The sequence below is a fragment of the Diceros bicornis genome, chromosome 10, assembly GCF_020826845.1.
Source record: "Diceros bicornis minor isolate mBicDic1 chromosome 10, mDicBic1.mat.cur, whole genome shotgun sequence".
Taxonomy (NCBI): Eukaryota; Metazoa; Chordata; class Mammalia; order Perissodactyla; family Rhinocerotidae; genus Diceros; species Diceros bicornis.
Window position 1 is genome coordinate 50,583,624 of NC_080749.1, and position 22,578 is coordinate 50,606,201.

The window sequence follows — 22,578 nt, forward strand, 5'->3', positions numbered from 1 at the left end:
TACATTTAAAAAATTGCCAACCCTAGGCTTGGCCCACCCTTCTCATTTTTTAATATGACTCATCCATGACCTTCAAAAGCTTGGAAATCACTGAAACACAGTGCAGGTTGTACAAATCCCCATTCCCAGGCTAGCCATAAACTACACATGCCTGCCATTAAATATATATATTCTTTATACTATCTTTCATTTTAAAAAGAACATATTTCACTTTATAAATTTTTTGTACTAAGATTTTAATTAAAATAATTTAAAGAAATACAGCACACAGCAACATTACAAAAATACAAAAGGCTTAGAGACAATGAATAATGAAAATTCTTTTTAAAAGAGATACACGACAGGAAAGAAAAATAAACAATTTTTATACACTATTTACATTAATTATAAACCATAGCAGTAAAAGCTTTCCGAACATTGGCAAGAAAAGCCGAAAAATTGTTGGTCTTCCTTACGTTCTCTTGAAATTCTGCTAGGCACTCAAGATGAGGAGCACTATCTGACACTAGAAGAGGAAAAAAAAGAAGACAGTTAGAATGAGATTTTTTGTGGAAGAGAAGTGTTTCTAATTTAAATGCTCTCATCTGATTCAAATCATTTCAATTTCATTTTATTGAAATGCTTTGAGCATAGAATGATAGATACACTTGATTTTCATATCCTAACTATCTTTTGGACCTTTCTTTTGTTTCATCTCTAAATATTCAAATGTTAAGTACTACAATCTTGCTTAAAAATTTAAACAGATGGTAGTCAAGGGATTGAAGATCTTAGTGATACAGAACAGAATGCCATTTCCCATCAGCTTTTCTATACATTTTGTTTTAACCATTTAAACTGTGTAACAGTTGGGTTTTTTTGTTTTGTTTTTAACTCAGTCAGTTTTCTTTGCAAAACTTTGGTCTGACTTCTAGTTTTGGGCCATTGGATCAAAAAAAGACCAACTTTCAATGCCAATGCTTAATAACTTACCACTATGGAGAGAAATATCTCGTTTTACAAGTGAAATGGAGGTCATTAGAAAACGTGATTGCTTTTCCAAAAGTGGTATTTACAGGGCTTACTAATCAAATGAGACTCAAAGTCACAAACACTAATATGGCCCTCGTATGTAATTGTACCAGCTAGTATATACTGGGAGTGAGTGTCCAGTGAGGGTGGTCAAAGGAAAGGAATGACCCAGCTTTCTCTACCATCAACCCTGTCCCTTGCCCAAGGGGAAGAAATTCGACCACATCAGATTTCCAGTTCTTTGGTAGAGATTGCTTAGGAAGCAAGGTCATGACCAAAGTAGAGAAAGAACAGCAGAGAGCACTGGGTTCAAAATTTATACTGTAGATTCTATCAAATACTGTGAGACTATGTAACAATAGAGGATATCCAATTTGGAGAAAACTGAAAAGCTAGGTAAGAGGGTTTTTTGGGTTTGCTTTTTAAAATTTAGCCCTCATTAGATTAGAAGATATTTACCTAGAGAGAAAAAAACATCTGTACTTGAATTAGATTCCTAAAATATAAGTTCCAGTAGAAGAGGAATTGAGGGGCCACCCGGTGGTGCAGCAGTTAAGTGCGTGCACTCCACTGCGGTGGCCCGGGGTTCGCAGGTTCGGATCCCGGGTGAGCACCGATGCACCGCTTGTTAAGCCATGCTGTGGCGGCATCCCATATAAAGTAGAGGAAGATGGGCACGGATGTTAGCCCAGGGCCAGTCTTCCTCAAGAAAAAAGGGGAGGATTGGTATCGGATGTTAGCTCAGGGCTAGTCCTCCTCACAAAAAAAAAAAAAAAAAAAACAGGAATTGAGTCACTAGGGCATATCAGGGAGTGAACTCAGCAGTGCCCCTGAGCGCCTGTCTGTTATAAATGCTTTAAGATGAGAACAGAGGTATAAAGAGCTGAGAACCATTTTTCTGAACTCCAATAAATTAAGGATTACTTTAAAAGGGGCATTAGAAGAATAAAAAAGAGATAAATATATTTCCATTCTCTTCTCAGTCACATTATTACCAATCATATATATTCCCCATACATTAAAGACCTCTGGCCTGCTGCGGAATCAGTAACTAAGCTAAATTATCAGTATGTGGGATTTTCAGGATGGTACAATTTTTTTTATTTTTGGGAAAATAAATTATCACTTTCTGATGATTTAACATTTAATTTTAAAATCACCTACTTGGATAAATTATAATATTCACATTTAGGCAGTCATATCCTTTATAGCTTTAGCCTTGTTTTAAGTTCTCTCGAAGGTTAATTCATACTTGCATATGAAATTCAGTGATCTTTTGTCTTTTAGACTTTTCAGCCACTGTAGCACTGTGCTATCCTAAAGAGAAGTTATTTATTAAGGCCCTAGATAATATCTATAAATCAAAACTTACTCAGAGCCTTTAGAAGACAATGTCCCAAGAAGCAAGACTGGAAAAAGAGAGCAATAGCTTGTGGGACTATTACTTTCCTTCATAATACTTTATATTCTGATTCAAATAACATTTTGGGATGCCAATCTTAAATACCAGTTAAGAGATAGGAGTACATACCTTCATAGTCCCTTGCTTCATTTAGGTGCAGGGAAAACATAAATGGGCTCTCAGGATGCTTAGGGTCAATATTAGTGAATATAAACTGCAATTTATCACCTGAAAAAAAGAGATTAAATTATTTAATATGAGAATATTTTATTGTGCCAAGCTTTCAATGGAGATGAGTTTTCTTACCTCTGTCTCTGATCAATATCTACACCACTACATATATATCACTTAACCAGCGTCTCCAAAGGTACAAGTTACAAATTAGTTTTAAAATGCATTGTAGTTTAAATATGGCACAAAAAGCACAAGCAACAAAAGAAAAAAAAAGATAAATTGAACTTCATCAAAATTAAAAACTTTTGTCCTTCAAAGGACACTACCAAGAGAGTAACAAGATAACCCACAGAATGAGAGAAAATATTTGCAAATTATATATCTCATATGAGTTTAACATATAAGAAATATAAAACACTCCTACAACTGAACAAAAAGAAAAACAACCCAATTCAAAAATGGACAAAGGACTTGAATAGGCATTTCTCCAAAGAACAGATACAAATGGCCAAAAAGTACACGAAAAGATGCTCAGCATCACTAATCACTAAGGAAATGCAAACCAAAACTACAATGAGATACCACTTCACACCTACTAGGATGGCTATAACAAAACAAAACAAAAAAAAGAAAAGAAAATAATAGTGTTGGTGAAGATGTGGAGAGATTAGAACCCTTGTACATTGCTGGTGGGAATGTAAAATGGTGCTACAGCTGTGGAAAATAGTTTGGCATTCCTCAAAAAGTTTAAATAAAGAATTACAATATGACCCAGCAATCCCATTCCTAGGTATACACTCAAAAGAATTGAAGATAGAGACTCAGATAACTGTACACCAATGTTCATATCAGCATTATTCACGGCAGCCACAGGCGATAACCCAATGTTCACCAACAGGTGAATGGATAAACGAAATGTGTATATATACAGTGGAATATTATTCAGTCATAGAAAAGAATGGACTTTTGATATACGCTACAACATGGATGAACCTTGAAAATATTATGCTAAGTGAAATAAGACAGACACAAAAGGATAAATATTGTATGATTCAACTTATATGAAATACTTAGATTAGGCAAATTCATAGAGACAGAAAGTAGATTAGAGGTTATCAGGGGCTGGAGGGAGAGGGGAATGGAGAGTTATTATTTAATGGATACTGCTTCTGTTTGTGGTGATGAAAAATTCTGGAAATAGTGGTGATGTATAACATTGTGAATGTAATTAATGCCACTGAATTGTACAATAAAAATTAGTTAAAATGGCAGATTCTATGTCATATATATTTTGCCATAAATAAATAGAATGTTTTGTCGAACAAGTTTAATTTCACTTTTCTACATAGTTGTCTGGACTTAATGCCTATTTTCCAAAAGACCTCCAAATGCTCCCAAAGTAGTAAATGCCTGGTAGAAATTCAAAATGACAGCCACAAAGTAGAAATTCACGTGCATTTTAGTTTTAAATAAAAACTAAAATACAGCATAAAAAATTAGGGAATCTCATAAAAAATGCTTTTAATTATAAAACGAAGTCTTCTGAAACTTTGAAAAAATTGTCTTGCATTTAAATTCAAGATGAAATAATTATGTCAGTACACTAGATTTTTTTAAACTGTTAACAGTAATGGGAAGGATGCATGCCAAGAAAAAAAGATTTTATAAGATATTCAGTTAGGCAAAAAGGGTTTAATTTGGATTGTTTTTTTTTTTAAACATTATTTTCTGACTTTGAGGGCTATGAGCAAGTTCTATTTTAAATCTAAATATAATTTTAAACCTTTAAAACTGATTTTGAGGGGCCGGCCCAGTGGCGTAGTGGTTGAGTTCGCACACTCCGCTTTAGCAGCCTGGGGTTCACAGGTTTGGATCTCGGGTGCGAACCTACACACCGCTCCTTAAGCCATGCTGTGGTGGCGTCCCACATACAAAATAGAGGAAGACTGGCACAGATGTCAGCTCAGGGACAATCTTCTTTAAACAAAAAGAGGAAGACTGGCAATAGATGTTAGCTTAGGGCCAATCATCCTTGCCAAAAAAAACACAAAAAACCAAAAAAGCCAAACTGGTTTTGAAACAAAACTAAACAAAAAGTGCCTCAGGATGACAGTGAATACGTACTAAGAGTCCAATGGATCAAAAGTTCAGAGTTGGATCTTATATCCTCCTCTAATCAAAAGGATAATATTTTTTATTAAAAATTCATTCCAACACATAGGAAAAAGACCAAGACTAATAGATATATGAACAAAGGGCCCAAACAGACAATCAAAGAAAGAAATATAATTAGTAAACAAATGGAAAAAAATAGTCACCTTTTCATTAATAATCAAATAAATGCATTCTTAAAAAGTTTCAATTATATCTAGTCAACTGCCAAAAATAAAACAAATGAATTTTAGAAAACTATAATTCTGGCAAGGCTACAATGAAATGGGTACTCTTTACATTCTAGACAGGTATCATAAAAGAGTTAACATAGCAAGCCTGAGACTGCCATCCTTGGAACCTTAGAAAGCCCTGCTTGCAAGGTTGGTCCTTGGCTGGTGTGTTGGAGGTCCTCAAGACTACCCCAGCTTTGAGGATTCACCAGGAGGCTCATAGGACTCAGCATATGGTTGTGCTCAGGGCTACAATTTCTTACAGAGAAAGGATAAAGCAAATCAGCAAAGGGAAAAGACTCATAGGGTGAAGTCCAGGGAAAACCAGCACAAGCTTCCGGAGTCTAATGAGCATCCCTGGTAGACAACACTTTACACGTATTGTCACAATTAGATACTGAAGGAATTAAGCACATCCTGTGTGACCCCACTGAGTGAGGACACTTGAAAACTTGTGCCTGAGAAGTCTGTTTCCTCCAGACTTTGCCCTGGGTGCCTTTTTTATTTTTTGGTTGATTTTTTTTTGTATCCTTTCACTTCAATAGATCCTAGTCATGAATATGACTATACGCTGAGTCCTATAAATCTTTCTAGTGAATCACCAAACTTGAGGGTGATCTTGGGGACTCCTAACATAATGGGTACTGCTGTAAATTAGCACAAATATAGGTAATAGCCATAAAAATATTCACATGCTTTAACCCAGTATTTTGTTTCTATGAATTCCATGGAAATTATACAAAAGAAATGGAGAAGTCTATGTTCACTGTAGTATTTCTAAAACTGAAAAACTGGCAGAATACAAATGTTAGGTTAGAAGCAATGTAAGTGTTAAATAACAGATAAAAGATTGAATAAATTATGCTACATTAATGGAATGAATTATTACATCACCTTTTTAAAATTACCATTATGAAGGCTATAGCAACTGACAAATGCTAATCATACAATGCTAGTAAGAACAAGCAACAAAAATTATTTGCATGTAGGCAACTATGCCTAAAATACATTTATTAAAATACTGGATAAATAACTAAGACATCAGTGATCATGTTAGGGTGGTAAAAATTTTGTAACTTTTTCCTATCTTCTAAAAAAGTTAATAATGTAGTCATTATTTTTTTATTTTTTTTTTATTTTTTTTTTTTGTGAGGAGATCAGCCCTGTGCTAACATCCGCCAATCCTCCGCTTTTTTTTGCTGAGGAAGACGGCCCTGGGCTAACATCTGTGCCCATCTTCCTCCACTTTATATGGGACGCCGCCACAGCATGGCTTGCCAAGCAGTGCGTTGGTGCGCGCCCGGGATCCGAACCAGCGAACCCCAGGCCGCCACAGCGGAGCGCGCGCACTTAACCACTTGCGCCACCGGGCCGGCCCCAATGTAGTCATTATTTTAGCTGAAAATATTTTTAAAATTCTCCTCTATTTAAGAAAAGACATATTTTTCTAATCTCCTATTCCATTAATATACTTACCATAAATTTTTCGAATTTCTAGTCCAAGTCGATCTTTATACAAGTCTGCAGATTTCTGTAGCCTTTTCAACCTCTCCTCATTAGCTTTGTTAGCAGTGGAAATAGCTATGATTCAAAAACACACACACACAGTATCAAATATCTTAAATAATAATTAGTGCTCATTTAATTAATTTTTAAAAAGTTGAAAACAACTATAAAAATGATGCCAGCCAAATGAATCTGCTTACATTTATTCAGTTTCTATCTCTACCAATTAGCAAAAGGGGCTTCTGTTCGTTCAAATTGGAAGGAAAAAACTGCATGAAAATATGAACAGGTAGTGAGAGGAATAAGTTTTGTCCTATTTTATTATGTAGTAGCATGAATAAATAGGCAAAGAATTTGCATGGCTAGCAGAGAAATCAAAAGACTTCCTTTATACTATTTTGCTTTTTCTGGTTAGCTCACTGTGAAAGATGACATGAGTGGAGCCATATTAAAATAGAGCCAGAGCAGCCATTTCACTGGAATCGCCTTGCACGTCTTGTTTCATCTTCCAAACTGGACCAAACCACCAACATTCCAAGAAGTCAGTAAGGACAAGAATATCCTGTTTGTAAGGACTGGTGAAATTGGACATGGCTGATGACTGGATGGCTAGCCAGTCAATGAAGTACAAGTCTAGCCTTTTGCCTGATGACTGAATCTTAAGCCAATCTATGAAGTACAAACCTAGTCAGCAGAGAAATAGAAAGACTTCTTTACACTATTTTGCTTTTTTTAGTTAGCCAAGAATATACCAATTGCTTCACTGGAAAAATATTCTATTCTTTTAAACATAACTATTTCTCACAAGAAGTCAGCCTTATTTCATGCTAGTTTAGATTTTTTTTTAAGTCAGCACAGTATTCCCTAAGTAGCACATAGCAGATGAGAAAAATAATGTAGACTTGCATGCAAACTCTATAAGAAAAAGCATTAACAAAATAAACTGCTATTTTCAAGTGATTTGAGAATTGATTACTCTGTGGGCAAACAAGGCTCCTTTCTAAAGAAAGCACTCATTTGAACATGAAAGTTTTTTAGACAAAGAGGCTTTGCAGCATAAAAGCTTGTTTAATAGTTCCTGGCAGAGAATGTGTGATCAATAAATTCGCTGCATAAATTACACTATGGCTTCTCCCAGGCAAATCTTATTTAGTGAAACCATCTCCCACTCTGCTTAACTAAACTCCCATATCAATCTCATTATTCTCTGGTTATATTAGAAATCAAAAGAACCTTTAAGTAAAACAGAAAATAAAACCCACTTGGCTAACTTCACAGACACTTTGCAGAGATGAGTGGCTGGCTATGCCCCTGAGACACTGGAGAGAAGGCGAGATACACATAATAATTGTGAACCATCACTATGTTGAAATTTAGATTAATGTTTTAAATATGTGTACACTGGAAACTTACTTTCCTTCTTCCTAGCATATTCTTCCTTAAGATCCTGGATATTTGTAGTCAGTACTTCCAATTCCTGCTTCTTGCCTTTTACTTCAGCAATCAACTTTAACAAGTTATCTTTTTTTTCTTGAATGAGCTTATTCTGCCTGCGGATCTCTGTAAGAAGCACAAAGTATCAGCTATAATATATATGCTTTGCTCTCTGATATGAATCTAAGATTAAAAAAAGACCAAAATATTGACTTTCATAAGATAATAAAGAATGTTTTAATTGATAAGTGTTTCCTAATGATTCAAAAATTGAAAAGAAAAAACTCTTAATCTGTTCTTTCCTATTTATCTTTGCAAATAAAAATGAGACAAAAATGCTTTTTAAAATGAGAATATCAAACTAAACCAAGAAACAGAAAATCAGAAGATCGTGACCCTTGCAGCTCTCACCTCCAAATAAGAACATAAATAAACCCACCAGCAAAGACGACAAACTCTAGAAGATGGCTTTACAGTGCCTTGAAGAAACAACTAATTCTATTGCTATATAAACGATTCCGGAACATACCAAAAAGAGAGAAAGTAAAGGAAGAAGAGAGGCTGGGAGGCAGGGAGGAAGGAAGTGGGAAACCTCATTTACACTGGTAACAAATAAAACATTGAGGAATAATCTAGATCAAGAAATACGTAAGCTCTGTATGAAAAAAAATGCAAAACTCGTCCGAGACATATTTGACCTGGACATACAAGAGACATTTTATGCTTCTAAATATTATAAAGATGTCAATATTTCCCAAATTCACTTTTACGTCTAGTATAGTCCCAATGGAATCTGGAGGAAAGAAAAGGGAGGATCTAACAAAAGTAATTATAAAATTTATCTGACGAATACACAGGTGAGGACAGTTAAGAAAATATGGTAAAAAAAGATAACAAGGAAAGAGACTTGCCCTATTAGATTTAATATCTGTGATTCTGACGCTATTGATACAATAGTGGGGTAATAGTTGAACAACTAATGTAGAGCTCAGTTAGACATAAAAGACATTCCCAAATGTTGGTACCTTTAGGAAATTAATATGATCAATGAAATATCATAAGTTAACAGGTAGATTGTTCCCTAAACAGTGCTAAAATCCAAAATAAACTCCATATTTATTAAATATTTAAATATAAAATGAAATCTTACAAAACCTAAAAGGCAGGATCTGTGAAAACAAACTGACTCTACGGGGAAAGATCTATTTACTCAAAGACAAAAAGAAATCAAAGAGAAAGGCATATACTGGCTACTTAAAATTAACATGCAGGTGAAAAAATTCATATTTGATTCAAATAAGCATAAAACTCTACTATATGCTAGGTACTTTGTTCAACACCTTATATTTATATAGATTTACTTACGTTTCACAATAATACTATTATGTAGGTCTTAGTCTCTTGTTTAAAAGAAGAGGAAAAAGACTCAGCAGCTCAGTCACTTGCCCAAAGCTTTCTTTGCTAGGACGCAACAAACAGTTAAGACCTGGATTCAAACTCAGGTCTTGACTGCAAAGGCCATGCTTTTGACCATTAAACTATCCTCCCCCAACAATGGGTTACTATTCTTATCTAAAGAAGACATAAATATAAATTCTTAGGAAAAAAACAAAGGAATACACAGAGGACACACAGACTGTAGATGGTTGATAAATATGAAAGATAATTTAACCTCAGCAGCAATCACAGAAATGCAAATAAAGCAACAACATGCCAATTTTCATTTATTACAACAATGTTTACAAAGATAATAGCTAGCGTCGAGAAGAATGCAAAATATGAGAGTCCTTGTGGAAGATATTTTTGACATTGAAAAACAAGTCTTAAGGATATTCATGTCCCTTGATGCAGTAATTTCATTTTTACAAAGTTACCCCAAAACAAGATGTGTGCAAATATTTGTATATAAAAAATTATTTTCAGTGTTATTTATAATGGTGAGAAACTGAAAACATCCTAAATGTCTAATATGTAAATAAACTAGGTAAATATGGTATATCAATAAGGTGGAATATATTTTCAAAGAATTTAGTAATGTGGGAAAATACTCTCAATGTGGATAAAGGAAAAAAAAATTATACAAAGGAAAAAAAAGATATAAAGTTATATAGATACCATGAACACAATTATCTTCAGAAAAACTACATAGCATAGAAAAAATAAAAACTAGAAAGTCATTTTGTTAAATGTGGTTCTCAACATTACAGGTAATATTTTTTATTTATATTTATATTTAATTAATATAGTTTATATTTAATGTTTACTTTTCTGTATTTTTCAATAATTTGGACATGATTATATATTATATCCAATATAATTTAAAAATAAACATCAGAATTACTAGGAAGAAAAATTATACTTTTTAAAGGAAATTACATAGACTCGTACTGCAAAAGAGATGCAGATTAAAGTCAAAAGGTCTCACTTCCAATCAGTCTCCTCAGTTGTTACCCAAGGACCTTGGTCAAATCACAACTTCAGGGACTGTTTTCCTCATTTGTAAAATGGGGATAATAATGGCTGCCCCACTTATTTACCTCACAGGGTTAGAGTATCCAATTATAATGTGAAAAGTTTTAAACTATTAGGTGATACATAAATACCATAAATGTGGGGCCCGCCCGCGGCGTAGCGCGCGCTCCCCTGCTGGCGGCCCGGGGTTCGGATCCCGGGCGCACATCGATGCACCGCTTATCAGGCCATGCTGTGGTAGTGTCCCACATAAAGTGGAGGAAGATTGGCACAGATGTTAGCCCAGGGCCAGTCTTCCTCAGCAAAAAAGAGGAGGATTGGCATGGATGTTAGCTCAGGGCTGATCTTCCTCATACACACACACACACACACACACACACACACACACGCACAAATACCATAAATGTGTTTTTATTCTAACATTTGAAGAACTGTGTGGATTTGTGCCAATACAAATGTAAGGGCCCTCGATACTGTGTGCCTATTATTTTATGAGTATATAGTTAGCTGTCTCTTTTCTTCTCCAGGGCCGATAGCTCAAACTTTCACTGCTGCTCACCATAGGAACCCTCCCTCATGCTTTCCTTCCACGTAGAAAGGTCAGTGAGGTACACTGGAAAGAGCACAGACATTTTGGCTACAATTTTAGATCTTCTGTCTACGAAATGTATGACCTTAGGCAAATTTCCTAAAGTCAGTGAGCCTCAAATTCTTCATCTGCAAAACAGGAATAATCTCTGTCTTGTACAGACTTCAGGATTTAAGATCATTGAAGAGCTTGGCCCATAGTAGATACCTCTCACTTTCAATAGATGGTTTTCCTCCTTGTGATAAATGGAAGGAACAGACGCTCCAGGTGGGCCAGAATTTTTGGCTAATCTGTTCTCTACTCTGCTAATTTGCTCTCTATCTTCCTAGAAGCGTACCTGGCACAGAGTAGCCACTCAACAAATACGTGGTGAGAATTGAATGAGCTCCCTCCATCTTCTCTACTTCCACATTGTATCTTTTTTTTTGTGTGTGTGAGATCAGCTCTGTGCTAACATTTGCCAATCCGCCTCTTTTTTTGCTGAGGAAGACTGGCCCTGGGCTAACATCCGTGCCCATCTTCCTCCACTTTATATGGGACGCCGCCACAGCATGGCTTGCCAAGCAGTGCGTTGGTGCATGCCCGGGGTCCGAACCGGCGAACCCTGGGCCACCACAGCGGAGCACGTGCACTTAACTCCTTGCGCCACCGGGCTGGCCCCCCATGTTGTATCTTTATCGGTATGTTCTCTCCTGCCACAGTAACAGCAGCTCCTCAAATCCAAGGCTAATCCGGATTCCTTTTCCTCTATCTTCCTAATTATCCCCTGCTTTTTTTTTTTTTTGTGAGGAGATCAGCCCTGAGCTAACATCCGCCAATCCTCCTCTTTTTTTTTGCTGAGGAAGACGGCCCTGGGCTAACATCGGTGCCCATCTTCCTCCACTTTATATGGGACGCCGCCACAGCATGGCTTACCAAGCAGTGCGTCGGTGCGCGCCCGGGATCCGAACCAGCGAACCCCGGGCTGCCGCAGCGGAGCGCGCGCACTTAACCGCTCGCGCCACCGGGCCGGCCCTATCCCCTGCTTTTTTCAACATGTACTTTCCCTCTGACTTCTGTCCTGCAGCAAATAAACATGCTCATTTTAAGATGGACACCTTAAAAATGAAAGAAAAAGTTCACCCGTGTCACTCTGTCCCAATGCAGCTACCATCTCTTCCTTTTAAGCTTCCTGAAAGCATTCCACACTACTACTTCATCTCCTAACTCCAAAGGGACCTTTGCCCACAACACTCCACCAAAACTGGCTCTCACTGTAGGTCATTTTCTTCCAAATGACTAAATATACAGAGAGCCTTTAGTTTTATTTTATTGGATATATCTGTGACTTCCCAGTGTCGACAACATCCTCTGTTCTGCAAGAACCTCTGTGGTTCTTTCTTTTTCTAGTTTCTGCCTTCTCTCTTACTTCCTCTGCTCTCCAGTTTCTAATTCTGCCTTTCCTGGTCCTTTCCATTTACCTCTCTTTCAAATTATAGATAGGAAATGTAACGTGCGTAAGCAAGGCCTCTTGAGTCAATCTGATGACCTGGAAAAAAAAATCACAATCTCTCTGAGTTGGTAATCTCCTCAGTAAAATGGGAATAAGAAGACCTACTTTGGAGAACTGATATGAAAATCGAAAGAGATGGTGCATGTCAAGTTTTTGCACAGTACCTGGCACACAGTAAAAACTCAGTATATATTAACTACTATCCTAGGCCATCTTCCTTCACTCTACACATTCTTCCAGAGCTTCAACCCCAAAAATACACTAACGACTCCCAAATCTCTATCTTCAGCAAAGACTTCTTTCCTGGCTGGCCTCCAGATCCATTGCCCACCAGACAGCTCCATCTGCAAAGCCCACAGCACAATAACTTGGCATATTCACTCAACACATTTAAAACTGAACCCATCTACATTTCCCTCCCACCCCTGAAAACATGCTCCTCCTCTTCTAATCCCTCACTCAGTAAATGTATCACCACTGACCTGTAGTCCAAGTCAGAAGAAAGGAATCATCCTAGACACATCACACCCTCACATCCAAGCCATCGGTCATGAGTTTACCTCCTCAGAGCTGTCACTGGCCCATGCCATTCCCCATTCTTTACCTGAACTACTGCACTACCTTGTTCCTCTAACTAGTCTCTATGGCCCACCATCTCACTCCCGTTTATTGTGCACGACACTGCCACAAGGCTTCTTCTGAAATACAAATCCCATAGCATTTTCCAGGTTAAAATCCTGTAGCGACTCCCTAATCTCCTGAAGAACAAAGCCTAACCTGCTCTGCCCAACATATAATGTAGTTCATCGTCTGACACCCATTTCTCTGCTGCTCCCCATTCACACTGTACTCTAGTCATCCCAGAACTCCCAAGCTCTTGTGTTTCTGCCCCATTCCATATGCTGTTCCCTCTTGTAGAATATAGCACTGAACCTGATGGGTTTCTCCAGCCTTCCTCTATGTGACCTTCTCTAGGGTCATGTGGTCTAGTCAGACTGCACATTCAAATGTTTCTGTTGATTACCAGCTGTCTGACCTTGAGCAATTTACGTCGCCTCTCTGTGCCTATTTCCTCATCTATAAGGCAGGATTACAACGGTAACTATACGGGACCAGCCCAGTGGCAAGGTGGTTAAATGCGCACGCTCTGCTTTTTTTTTTTTTTTTTTTAAGATTTTATTTATTTATTTTTTCCCCCCAAAGCCCCAGTAGATAGTTGCATGTCATAGCTGCACATCCTCCCAGCTGCTGCATGTGGGACACGGCCCCAGCACGGCCGGAGAAGCGGTGCGTCGGTGCGCGCCCGGGACCCGAACCCAGGCCGCCAGCAGTGGAGCGCGTGCACCCAACCGCCAAGCCACAGGGCCGGCCCAGCACACGCTTTGCTTTGGTGGCCCGGGGTTCGCAGGTTCGGATCCTGGGCGCGCACCAACGCACCGTTTGTCAAGCCATGCTGTAGCAGCATCCCATATAAAATAGAGGAAGATGGGCACAGGTCTTAGCCCAGGGCCAATCTTCCTCAGCAAAAAAAGAAGAGGATTGTCATTGGATGTTAGCTCAGGGCTCATCTTCCTCACAAAAAAGAACAAAACAAAAAAACATTAACTATAACTCCTAGGGCTATTGTGAGGATTCAATGAGTCACCATATGTAAAGAGTTTAGAACAAGGCCTGGCACATGGTATATAAGGTAGGGGTTAGCTGTTAAATATTCTGCAATCCTCACTGAAAAAATCAAGCCCTCCAGGTTTAGCGCTCACTCAGCACCCATTCTTATTACAGCAACTATTACAATGTATTTTAATTGTGGTTTCCCCATCTGCATCTTCCATGAAATTGTGAGCAGTGTATAGATTATACCTTATGCATTGCTATCTCCTCAGTGCTTGGCATGTGGCAGTCAAATGTTCATTGAATTAATTAAATTTAGGTAAATTATATTTCTGTTCAAGTATAAATTGATTTAAGAAAAATAATTGAGAATGCTTTTAGATTTTAGACTATTTAGAGCACATCTTCACACTACAGATAACCTTTAAGAGCATTCTTTGAGACTCATGGTAGTAAAAATTGAGTTTCAAACTTAATTTTCTAATCCCTAGGGATTCTACAAACCAAGAGTATTTAAAGGACCCAAACTCAGCATCACTCATACACACACACACACACACACACATGCGCGAGCACAAACAAAACTGGTTTTCCTTCCTGCTTATGGTTACAGAGGGGAGGAGAGAGGCAGTAAAAGGCTATGGAAGCTTCAGGGCAGCTTAGAAAGTAAACATGGGTAAAAGTCTAGCATAATAACCAGGGGATACAAAATCAAATGCCCTCAGGGGCCAGACAACGAGTAAGGTGGGCAAAGCAAAGCAAAAGAAACTATCAGGGACTGTGGCAAATTAAAGAACACATGCCCCATGTAAGGCCATTTCAATTTAATAGTGTTTAAAACATGGTGCGGCTAAATTTAGTATCTACAGTGGAACCTGACCTGTGGCCACAAGTCTGTGGTCTGTGTGTAAGAACTCAATAAAAAGTGCTGATCCACTTGGGACAACCTAGAGAGTGGTAGAAATGAGAAGGCAAGAAGAGTAGTAAAAATATGGAGATAAAAACTGTCAGAGTACTAACTCTGCCCCCAAAAAGCTGAGAGAACTCCAGCTTTTCAAACCCCCATCGGTGATTTCCAATGGGAAAACAAACTTGTTTTTTAAAAAATACTAGCATTTAGGGGCCGGCCCCGTGGCTTAGCAGTTCAGTGCGCGCGCTCTGCTACTGGCGGCCCGGGTTCGGATCCCAGGTGCACACCGATGCACTGCTTGTCCGGCCATGCTGAGGCGGCGTCCCACATACAGCAACTAGAAGGACGTGCAACTATGACATACAACTATCTACTGAGGCTTTGGGGAGAAAAAGGGGAAAAAAAGGAGGGGGATTGGCAATAGATGTTAGCTCAGGGCCGGTCTTCCTCAGCAAAGAGAGGAGGATTAGCATGGATGTTTGCTCAGGGCTGATCTTCCTCACAAAAAAAAAATACTAGCATTTACACATCAGCACGGATGAATCTCACAAGGATAACACTGAGTGAAGAAAGAGACAGAATACATACAAAATGATGCCATTTATATAACATTCAAAAACCCTATACTAAACAAAATATTGATAGGTTAGGTTTGGAAGGTGGGAGAAGAGGAAGGAATAACATGGGATGTTCTATTTCTTAAGCTAGGTTGTGGATACAAAAACGTTTATTACTTTTTATATATGCATGTATGTGTGTGTGTATATATTGTTTTATTTGTATGAGGGATTTCATAAAAATGTTTAATCTAAATAAACTCTGTGGTCTATAGTTTGTCACATACGATTTTGATATTCCACAAACAGCTCAACCATTCGTTCTTCTTCCTTTAATTTCACAGACAGCTTTTCTGAAAGATAAATTGAAATTTAAGTTCCAGTTCAGCTGAAATAACACTAAAAACAAACAAGAACAACAAAAACAGCACGTTACAAGTTAACTTTAGGTACCTGCAAATGCTTTAATGGAGTCCTTGTAGGTATCTCTTAGTCCCACCATCTGACAGGAGGTGTCACTGACAGTGTTTTTGAATTTATTCCAGAATTCACTTATGCTTTTATCAAATAGCGCCAGTTCGTCCTCTACCATTTTGTAAGACAATGCTATGAAAAGGACATACATTGTATTTTTTAAGTTATTAAAATTATATCAGCCACATATTCCAATCACATGTATTTTGGCAGTTGACCTTTGCTAGAAAATGGTTAGCAATTTACTTTTAACTCTAGATATTCCAAAGCAGATCAAACCACCTGGACCTAACTATGTATGGTTAAGGTGCAGGAAGAATTCAGGAAACACTCACCTCCTAGGAATCCATCAGTAGTGTAACTGCAGAGGACACTTACACACTCTATGACCCTGGGAAAATGATTTTAACTCCGTTTTCCCACAAGTAAAACTGGTGACTTCTAAGGCCCCTTCCAACTCTGATCCTTTCAAGTGCAGCTTGGATCGCCAGGCCCTAGGTGGCCGGCCCCTCCCATACGATAAGACCCCACACATCTACCCTGCCTCTCCCGCTCATCCCAGATCAAGAAAGGTAGCAGTAAAATGGAGACCGGAGTGGGAGGTTAGTGGGTTTAGTCCAGGACCTGTACAAGTCACCTCCACTCTCTAGGCTTCAGTGTTCTCCTCTAAAAGATGTCCTGTAAGACTCCAGGTCCCACCCGTTCTCTGTAACTCTAAAACTTTCCCAACGACCTAAAATCTTCCCAGGAGGGCCACATACATCTCGTTCGGTGAAACACAAAACCCCACAGCCTCGCCGCCGCCCACCCCGCGAGGCCCAGCCGCCCAAACAGCAACAAGACGCACATTTCACAGACGTCGCGCGCGAAAACACACATTCTGCCCCCAAACCCACTTTTCCCTATCGCGACAAGCGGGTCAAGGGGCTCAGCTCAGCTCCCACCTCCCTCACCGTCTCCGGCAGGCCTAAGCCCCGCAGCCTTCCCCACAAGACTCGAACCGACCGCAGCTGGCAATCCGCCTCCAGACCCAGCTCCAGCAGCCGCGCCAACTTTCGTATTTCAAATCTAGGGCGCCTTCCGCCTCCCGCCTCCAGGCGCCCATTCGCCTTCTGATTGGCTGATAGCACACGCTCTCCATGAAGGGATTGGTTGATGTAGCCCTCCGGGATTCTCGCGAAAAAGATAGGGAAAAGCGCCTTCTGGGACTTGTAGTTCTGTCTGAGAGACAGCCGATTCTCATCTTGTCTTAGGGAAGTATTAATAGTTCCTGGAGGACTAGCCCCAGGACAGGCCATTCATCAGTTTCAAATAAAGGTTCTGCAACAAATATAAATGTTGGACTTTAATTATATTCTGTGGCCAAGTATATACCCTCTTTTTTGATACTACCCATAGCTTAAATAAAGCTAATTAAAAATAATAAAGTGAATAAAAATACCATTGTTTAATCTGTGTCTCATCATTTATATATTTTATATATATATATTTTATTGAGGTAACATTGGCTTATAACATTATATAAATTTCAGGTACATCATTATATTTCAGTTTCTGTGTAGATTACATCATGTTCACTACCCAAAGACTAATTATCATCCATCACCATACACATGTAGCTAATCATGTCTTTCCCCCTCTTCTCTCCCCCCTTCCCGTAACCACCAATCCAATCTCTGTCTGTATATGTTTGTTTTTTTGTTGTTTTTATCTTCTATTTATGAGTGAGATCATACTGTATTTGACTTTCTCCCTCTGACTTATTTCACTTGGCATGATATCCTCAAGGTCCATCTATGTTGTGCAAATGGCAAGATTTCATTTTTTTATGGCTGAGTAGTATTCCATTGTGTATATATACCACATCTTCTTTATCCATTAATCCCTTGGTGGGCACCTAGGTTGCTTCCAAATCTTGGCTATTGTGACTAATGCTGCAATGAACATAGGGGTGCATATATCTTTACACATTCATATGTTCATGTTCTTTGGATAAATACCCAGCATATTTCTCATCACTTAATAACTCTTCATTGGGAAGTGGCTGGAATATTACTGTTTATTGGCTTCTCATATTAACACTTCCAAAATTTCCTGATTCTGTTTTTGACCATGTAAATAAAAACAGAAACATTAAAAGGCAGTACCCGGCCGCCCCATGGCGTAGTGGTTAAGTGTGCCCGCTCTGCTGCTGGTGGCCCGAGTTCAGATCCTGGGCACGCACTGAGGCACCGCTTGTCAAGCCATGCTGTGGCTGCATCCCATGTAAAGTGGAGGAAGATAGGCACAGATGTTAGCCCAGGGCCAGTCTTCCTCAGCAAAAAGAGGAGGATTGGCATGGATGTTAGCTCAGGGCTGATCTTCCTTGCAAAAAAAAAAAAAAAGGCAGTACCTAGTACTGGTAGTCCCTGCTCCAGTAGAAACTCAATGACAGAAAACTTTTAATAGTAAAGATTCTTGGTACCTGCTCTCTCTGATTGGCTGTACTGCGGATAAAAGTGAAAAGGAGAGGGGGAAGTCAGAGGTAATTCAAAGTTTTGAGACTGGATGTTTGAAAGAATAGTGATACTGCTGGCAGAATTGAAATTGTCTTCACGGTAGAGTTGGGGTGTTGGGGGAGGGGTGTTGCGGGGAGGCAGAGGCATGATGAGTTATGATTTTAATACGTTGAGTTTGAGAGGATATTGTTGGAGATATTAACCAAGGGTTAATGTTCTGTAGGCAATTTACTTCTCTAATTAATTACACAGTGGCTAAACACTCCAACTCTGCAATAAGACAGCCTGGGTTTGAAATCCAGCCTCCTTCATTTACTAAGTGTGACTGTGGGCAAGTTACTTGGTCTCTTGGACCTCAGTTTCCTCATCTGTAAAGTGAAGGTAACAATAATAATAACTTCTTTACGTACCCAATGTGAGGACTAAAAGAGAAAATAAATGCAAATGCCCTAGAATAGGTCCCTATAACGTAAGTACTCAAAGTGATTTCTTGTTTTTATGATTTATATCCTACCTACTTCCTATGCAATAGGTAGTCATATTAAAACACATATAAATAAGACTTTAAATAGAACAAAATCTAAGATAGCAAAGAAATAGAGAAACTGTTGCAATTGAACACTACCTCTAGCTGAGACAATTCATATAGCTCCCATTACAAGACGGTCACAGTACTTGTAGAATCCTGATTTTAAAGAAACATGCATTCTGCTATGTCTGGATAATCCATCACTTCCACCCCAATCCAAGATGAATTAATTAATAAGTTAGGTAGCATTATCTATTTAATGATTTGTCAATGTCTCACAAATACAATAACTTTAGTTTCATCATAATGTGTACTATTTTTTTATTATTCTTCATTTGGATACTAAATTTTTAACAATAGTCAGAAAACAGTTTCAGTAATTTTTTTAGGTCATTACTAGTTCAAGATAATAAATTTTTTTCCTCAGCTTGCAATAATTCTTGGACCATCTGTCTAATGCATTCCTGATGGAATCTGGCAGAGCATGACTGATCCATGAGCAAAATGGAAAAAGAGTGCATTAGCAAGGCTTTGAGACATTCACGACTGACACAAGGCTGCAACTATATCTCTTAGATGAAAGTGAACATCTTGTAGCTGACTCATTTTTCTGCCCTCTTTTGTGGACTATTTTTGTTAAGTTGACTCCAATTATCAGTGGGCAGAAACAACCAGACGGTCCTCACGGGAGCGAGTTCCTTATAATAAATCTCTCTCTCTGCCTCTCTCTCTCTCTGTCTCTCTGTATATATATACACACACATACATCCTATTGGTTCTGTTTCTCTGGAGAGAGTAACACATATGTATATACCACATTCTGCCTATCCATTCCTCTATTAATCGACATTTGGATTGCTTCCACCTTTTGGTTATTATGAATAACGCTGCTCCTGGACATGGGTGTACAAAGAATATTCAGTTTTTTATTTACCATGATTAAATTTGGGTCTAATGGTAGAGGGTGGAATAGTTGATGCCACTAAGCTAAAGTACCTACACAAATGTGAAGTTTTGTGCCTTCTACCCCTCTACTAGTCCCTTCTCTGGGTCCCCTTTTCTTCCCTAATCCCTAAATTCAGATGCTTCCCAAGGTCCTTGTCCCTCTTCTCTCACTAATTAATTTCCCAGGGTAATCTCATACCATCTCACATAGATGTCTCTCAGATTCAAGCCTGTCTTGCCCAGTTTTCTGCATTCCAGTCGCATACTGTTGGTCATATCACATGAATTCTCCACTAGCAGTATTTCAAAAAACAAAATTTATCATTTTATCATTAAATATTCTTTTTATTTTAATAGCACTGGTGTTCTCCTAGGCTCAAGTTTAGAATCTTGGAATCTTCCATGACTCTTTCATAGACAACTGGTTGCCAACACTATAGATTCATCTATATCCGCCTACCCCCGCTCCTTTTTTTATCTTCTAGATCTCTATTCAGGTCTTTATCACCTGGTTCTTGCCTCCAGACTCTTGTTCTCCTAATATGTTTCACCTACCATTGCCACAGTAATCTCAAAGTGCACTTTTATCATATTATTTCCCTGTTCAAAACACTTATAGTTTCTCCATTGTTTTTTTTTTCAATTATTTTATTGAGGTCATAATGGTTTACAACATTGTGTAATTTCAGGTGTATGCTATTATTTTTCAATTTCTATATAGACTGCACCATGCTCACCACCAGTAGTCTAATTTTTATCCATCACCATACGTATGTGCCCCTTTGTAGGCAGTGTACTCTTTGATGTTGTTCTTAGTAGCATCTTTTTGAATACCATGTCTACTCAGGCAAGGGAAACAAAAGAAAAAATTAACAAATGGGACTACATCAACCTCCATTGTTTTAAAATTCTAGCCCATACTCCTTAGTGGCATTCAAGTCAAATCTTTGAACGGCTTGGTCTCAATTTACTATTTTCCCCTTATTGTTCAATTGTTTACTTTCTATTGTTTATATTCTAATAGAAATAAACAATCAGCACTGCACTACATTAGTTCCTCAGTTTTGCTCATACAGGTCTTATTTTAAAAAAATTTTATTGCAAAGAATTTCTAACATACACAAAACTAAATAGAATAGTATAATGAACCTGTCATGTACCCATCATTGAACTCCAGCTGCCATGAACCACTGGCCAATCCTGCTATATCCACATCCCATCCGCTTCCCTCATTTCACACATAAATATCTCAGCATGTCTTCCTGAAAGATAGACTCATTTTAATACAACCACAATACCAACATCACACTAAAAACGTTAACATTAACTGATTAACATGTTACACTTAAAAACTATTTTTTATTGATGTTTTAATGGTTTTTAACATTGTGAAATTTTGGGTTGTGCATTTTTGTTTGTCCATCACCATATATATGACTCCCTTCACCCCTGGTGCCCACCCCCCACCACCACTGCCCCTGGTAACCACAGTACAGTTTTCTCTGTCCATGTGTTGGTTTATATTCTACATATGAGTGAGATCATACAGTGTTTGTCTTTCTCTTTCTGGCTTATTTCACTTAACATAATACGCTCCAGGCCCATCCATGTTGTTGTGAATGGGACGATTTTGTCTTTTTTTATGGCTGAGTAGTATTCCATTGTATATATATACCACATTTTCTTAATCCAATCATCAGTCGAGGGACACTTAGGTTGCTTCCTCTTCTTGGCTATGGTGAATAATGCTGCAATGAACATAGGGGTGCATAAGCCTCTTTGGATTGTTGATTTCAGGTTCATTGGATAGATTCCCAGTAATGGGATGGCTGGGTCATAGGACATCTCTATTTTTAAGTCTTTGAGGAATCTCCATACCGTTTTCCATAGAGGCTGCACCAGTTTGCATTCCCACTAGCTGTGTATGAGGGTTCCTGTTTCTCCACATCCTCTCCAACATATGTTGTTTTTTGTCTTGGTGATTATAGCCATTCTAACGGGCGTGAGGTGGTATCTTAGTGTTGTTTTGATTTGCATTTCCCTGATGATTAGTGATGCTGAACATCTTTTCATATGCCTATTGGCCATCTGTATATCTTCTTTGGAGAATTGTCTGTTCATTTCCTCTGCCCATTTTTTGATCAGGTTGTTTGTTTTTTTGTTGTTCAGTTGTGTGAGTTCTTTGTATATTATGGAGATCAACCCTTGTCAGATGTATGTTTTGCAAATAGTCTCTCCCAGCTGGTGGGTTGTCTGTTCGTCTTGATTCTGGTTTTATTTGTCTTATAAAAGCTCTTTAATCTGATAAAGTCCCACTTGTTTATTTTTTCTTTAGTTTCCCTAGTCTGGGTAGGCATGTCATCCGAAAAGATTCCTTTATAACCAATGTCAAATAGTGTGTTGCCTATATTTTCTTCTATGAGTTTTATAGTTTCAGGTCTCACCTTCAGGTCTTTGATACATTTTGAGTTAATTTTTGTGAATGGTGATAGCAGGTGGTCCACTTTCATTCTTTTGCATGTGGCTGTCCAGTTTTCCCAACACTTTTTTTTTTTTTTTTTTTTTTTTTTTGTGAGGAGATTGGCCCTGA

The 22,578-nt window shown here is 38.3% G+C and overlaps 1 protein-coding gene across 4 annotated transcripts; it reads right to left on the minus strand.

The window, feature by feature from the left end:
• Positions 1–221: 221 nt before the first annotated feature.
• SPC25 (SPC25 component of NDC80 kinetochore complex) lies at positions 222–17,073 on the minus strand. Of its 4 annotated transcripts, none has more exons than XM_058549191.1 (7): positions 16,970–17,073; positions 15,996–16,148; positions 15,830–15,895; positions 7,891–8,037; positions 6,448–6,552; positions 2,543–2,641; positions 222–505 (listed from the first exon to the last, which is right to left on the minus strand). In XM_058549191.1, the coding sequence occupies exons 2-7, from the start codon at positions 16,132–16,134 to the stop codon at positions 381–383; spliced, it is 681 nt and encodes a 226-aa protein (XP_058405174.1). In that variant the 5' UTR covers positions 16,135–16,148; positions 16,970–17,073; the 3' UTR covers positions 222–380. The 4 variants fall into 4 exon arrangements, with proteins under 4 accessions (XP_058405174.1, XP_058405175.1, XP_058405177.1 ...); XM_058549192.1 differs by having other exon boundaries at positions 16,961–17,051; XM_058549194.1 differs by lacking the exon at positions 16,970–17,073 and adding an exon at positions 16,913–16,931.
• Positions 17,074–22,578: the final 5,505 nt, after the last annotated feature.

Bases quoted from the DNA above. Each gene is read 5' to 3' on its own strand.
- SPC25 (XM_058549191.1), bottom strand. From the start codon at position 16,134: ATGGTAGAGGACGAACTGGCGCTATTTGATAAAAGCATAAGTGAATTC. The intron at 2,642-6,447 runs GTAAGTATATTA...TCTTTTTTTCAG, and splicing joins AGAAATTCGAAAAATTTATG to GTGATAAATTGCAGTTTATA. The intron at 506-2,542 runs GTATGTACTCCT...TTCCTCTTCTAG, and splicing joins TGAAGCAAGGGACTATGAAG to TGTCAGATAGTGCTCCTCAT.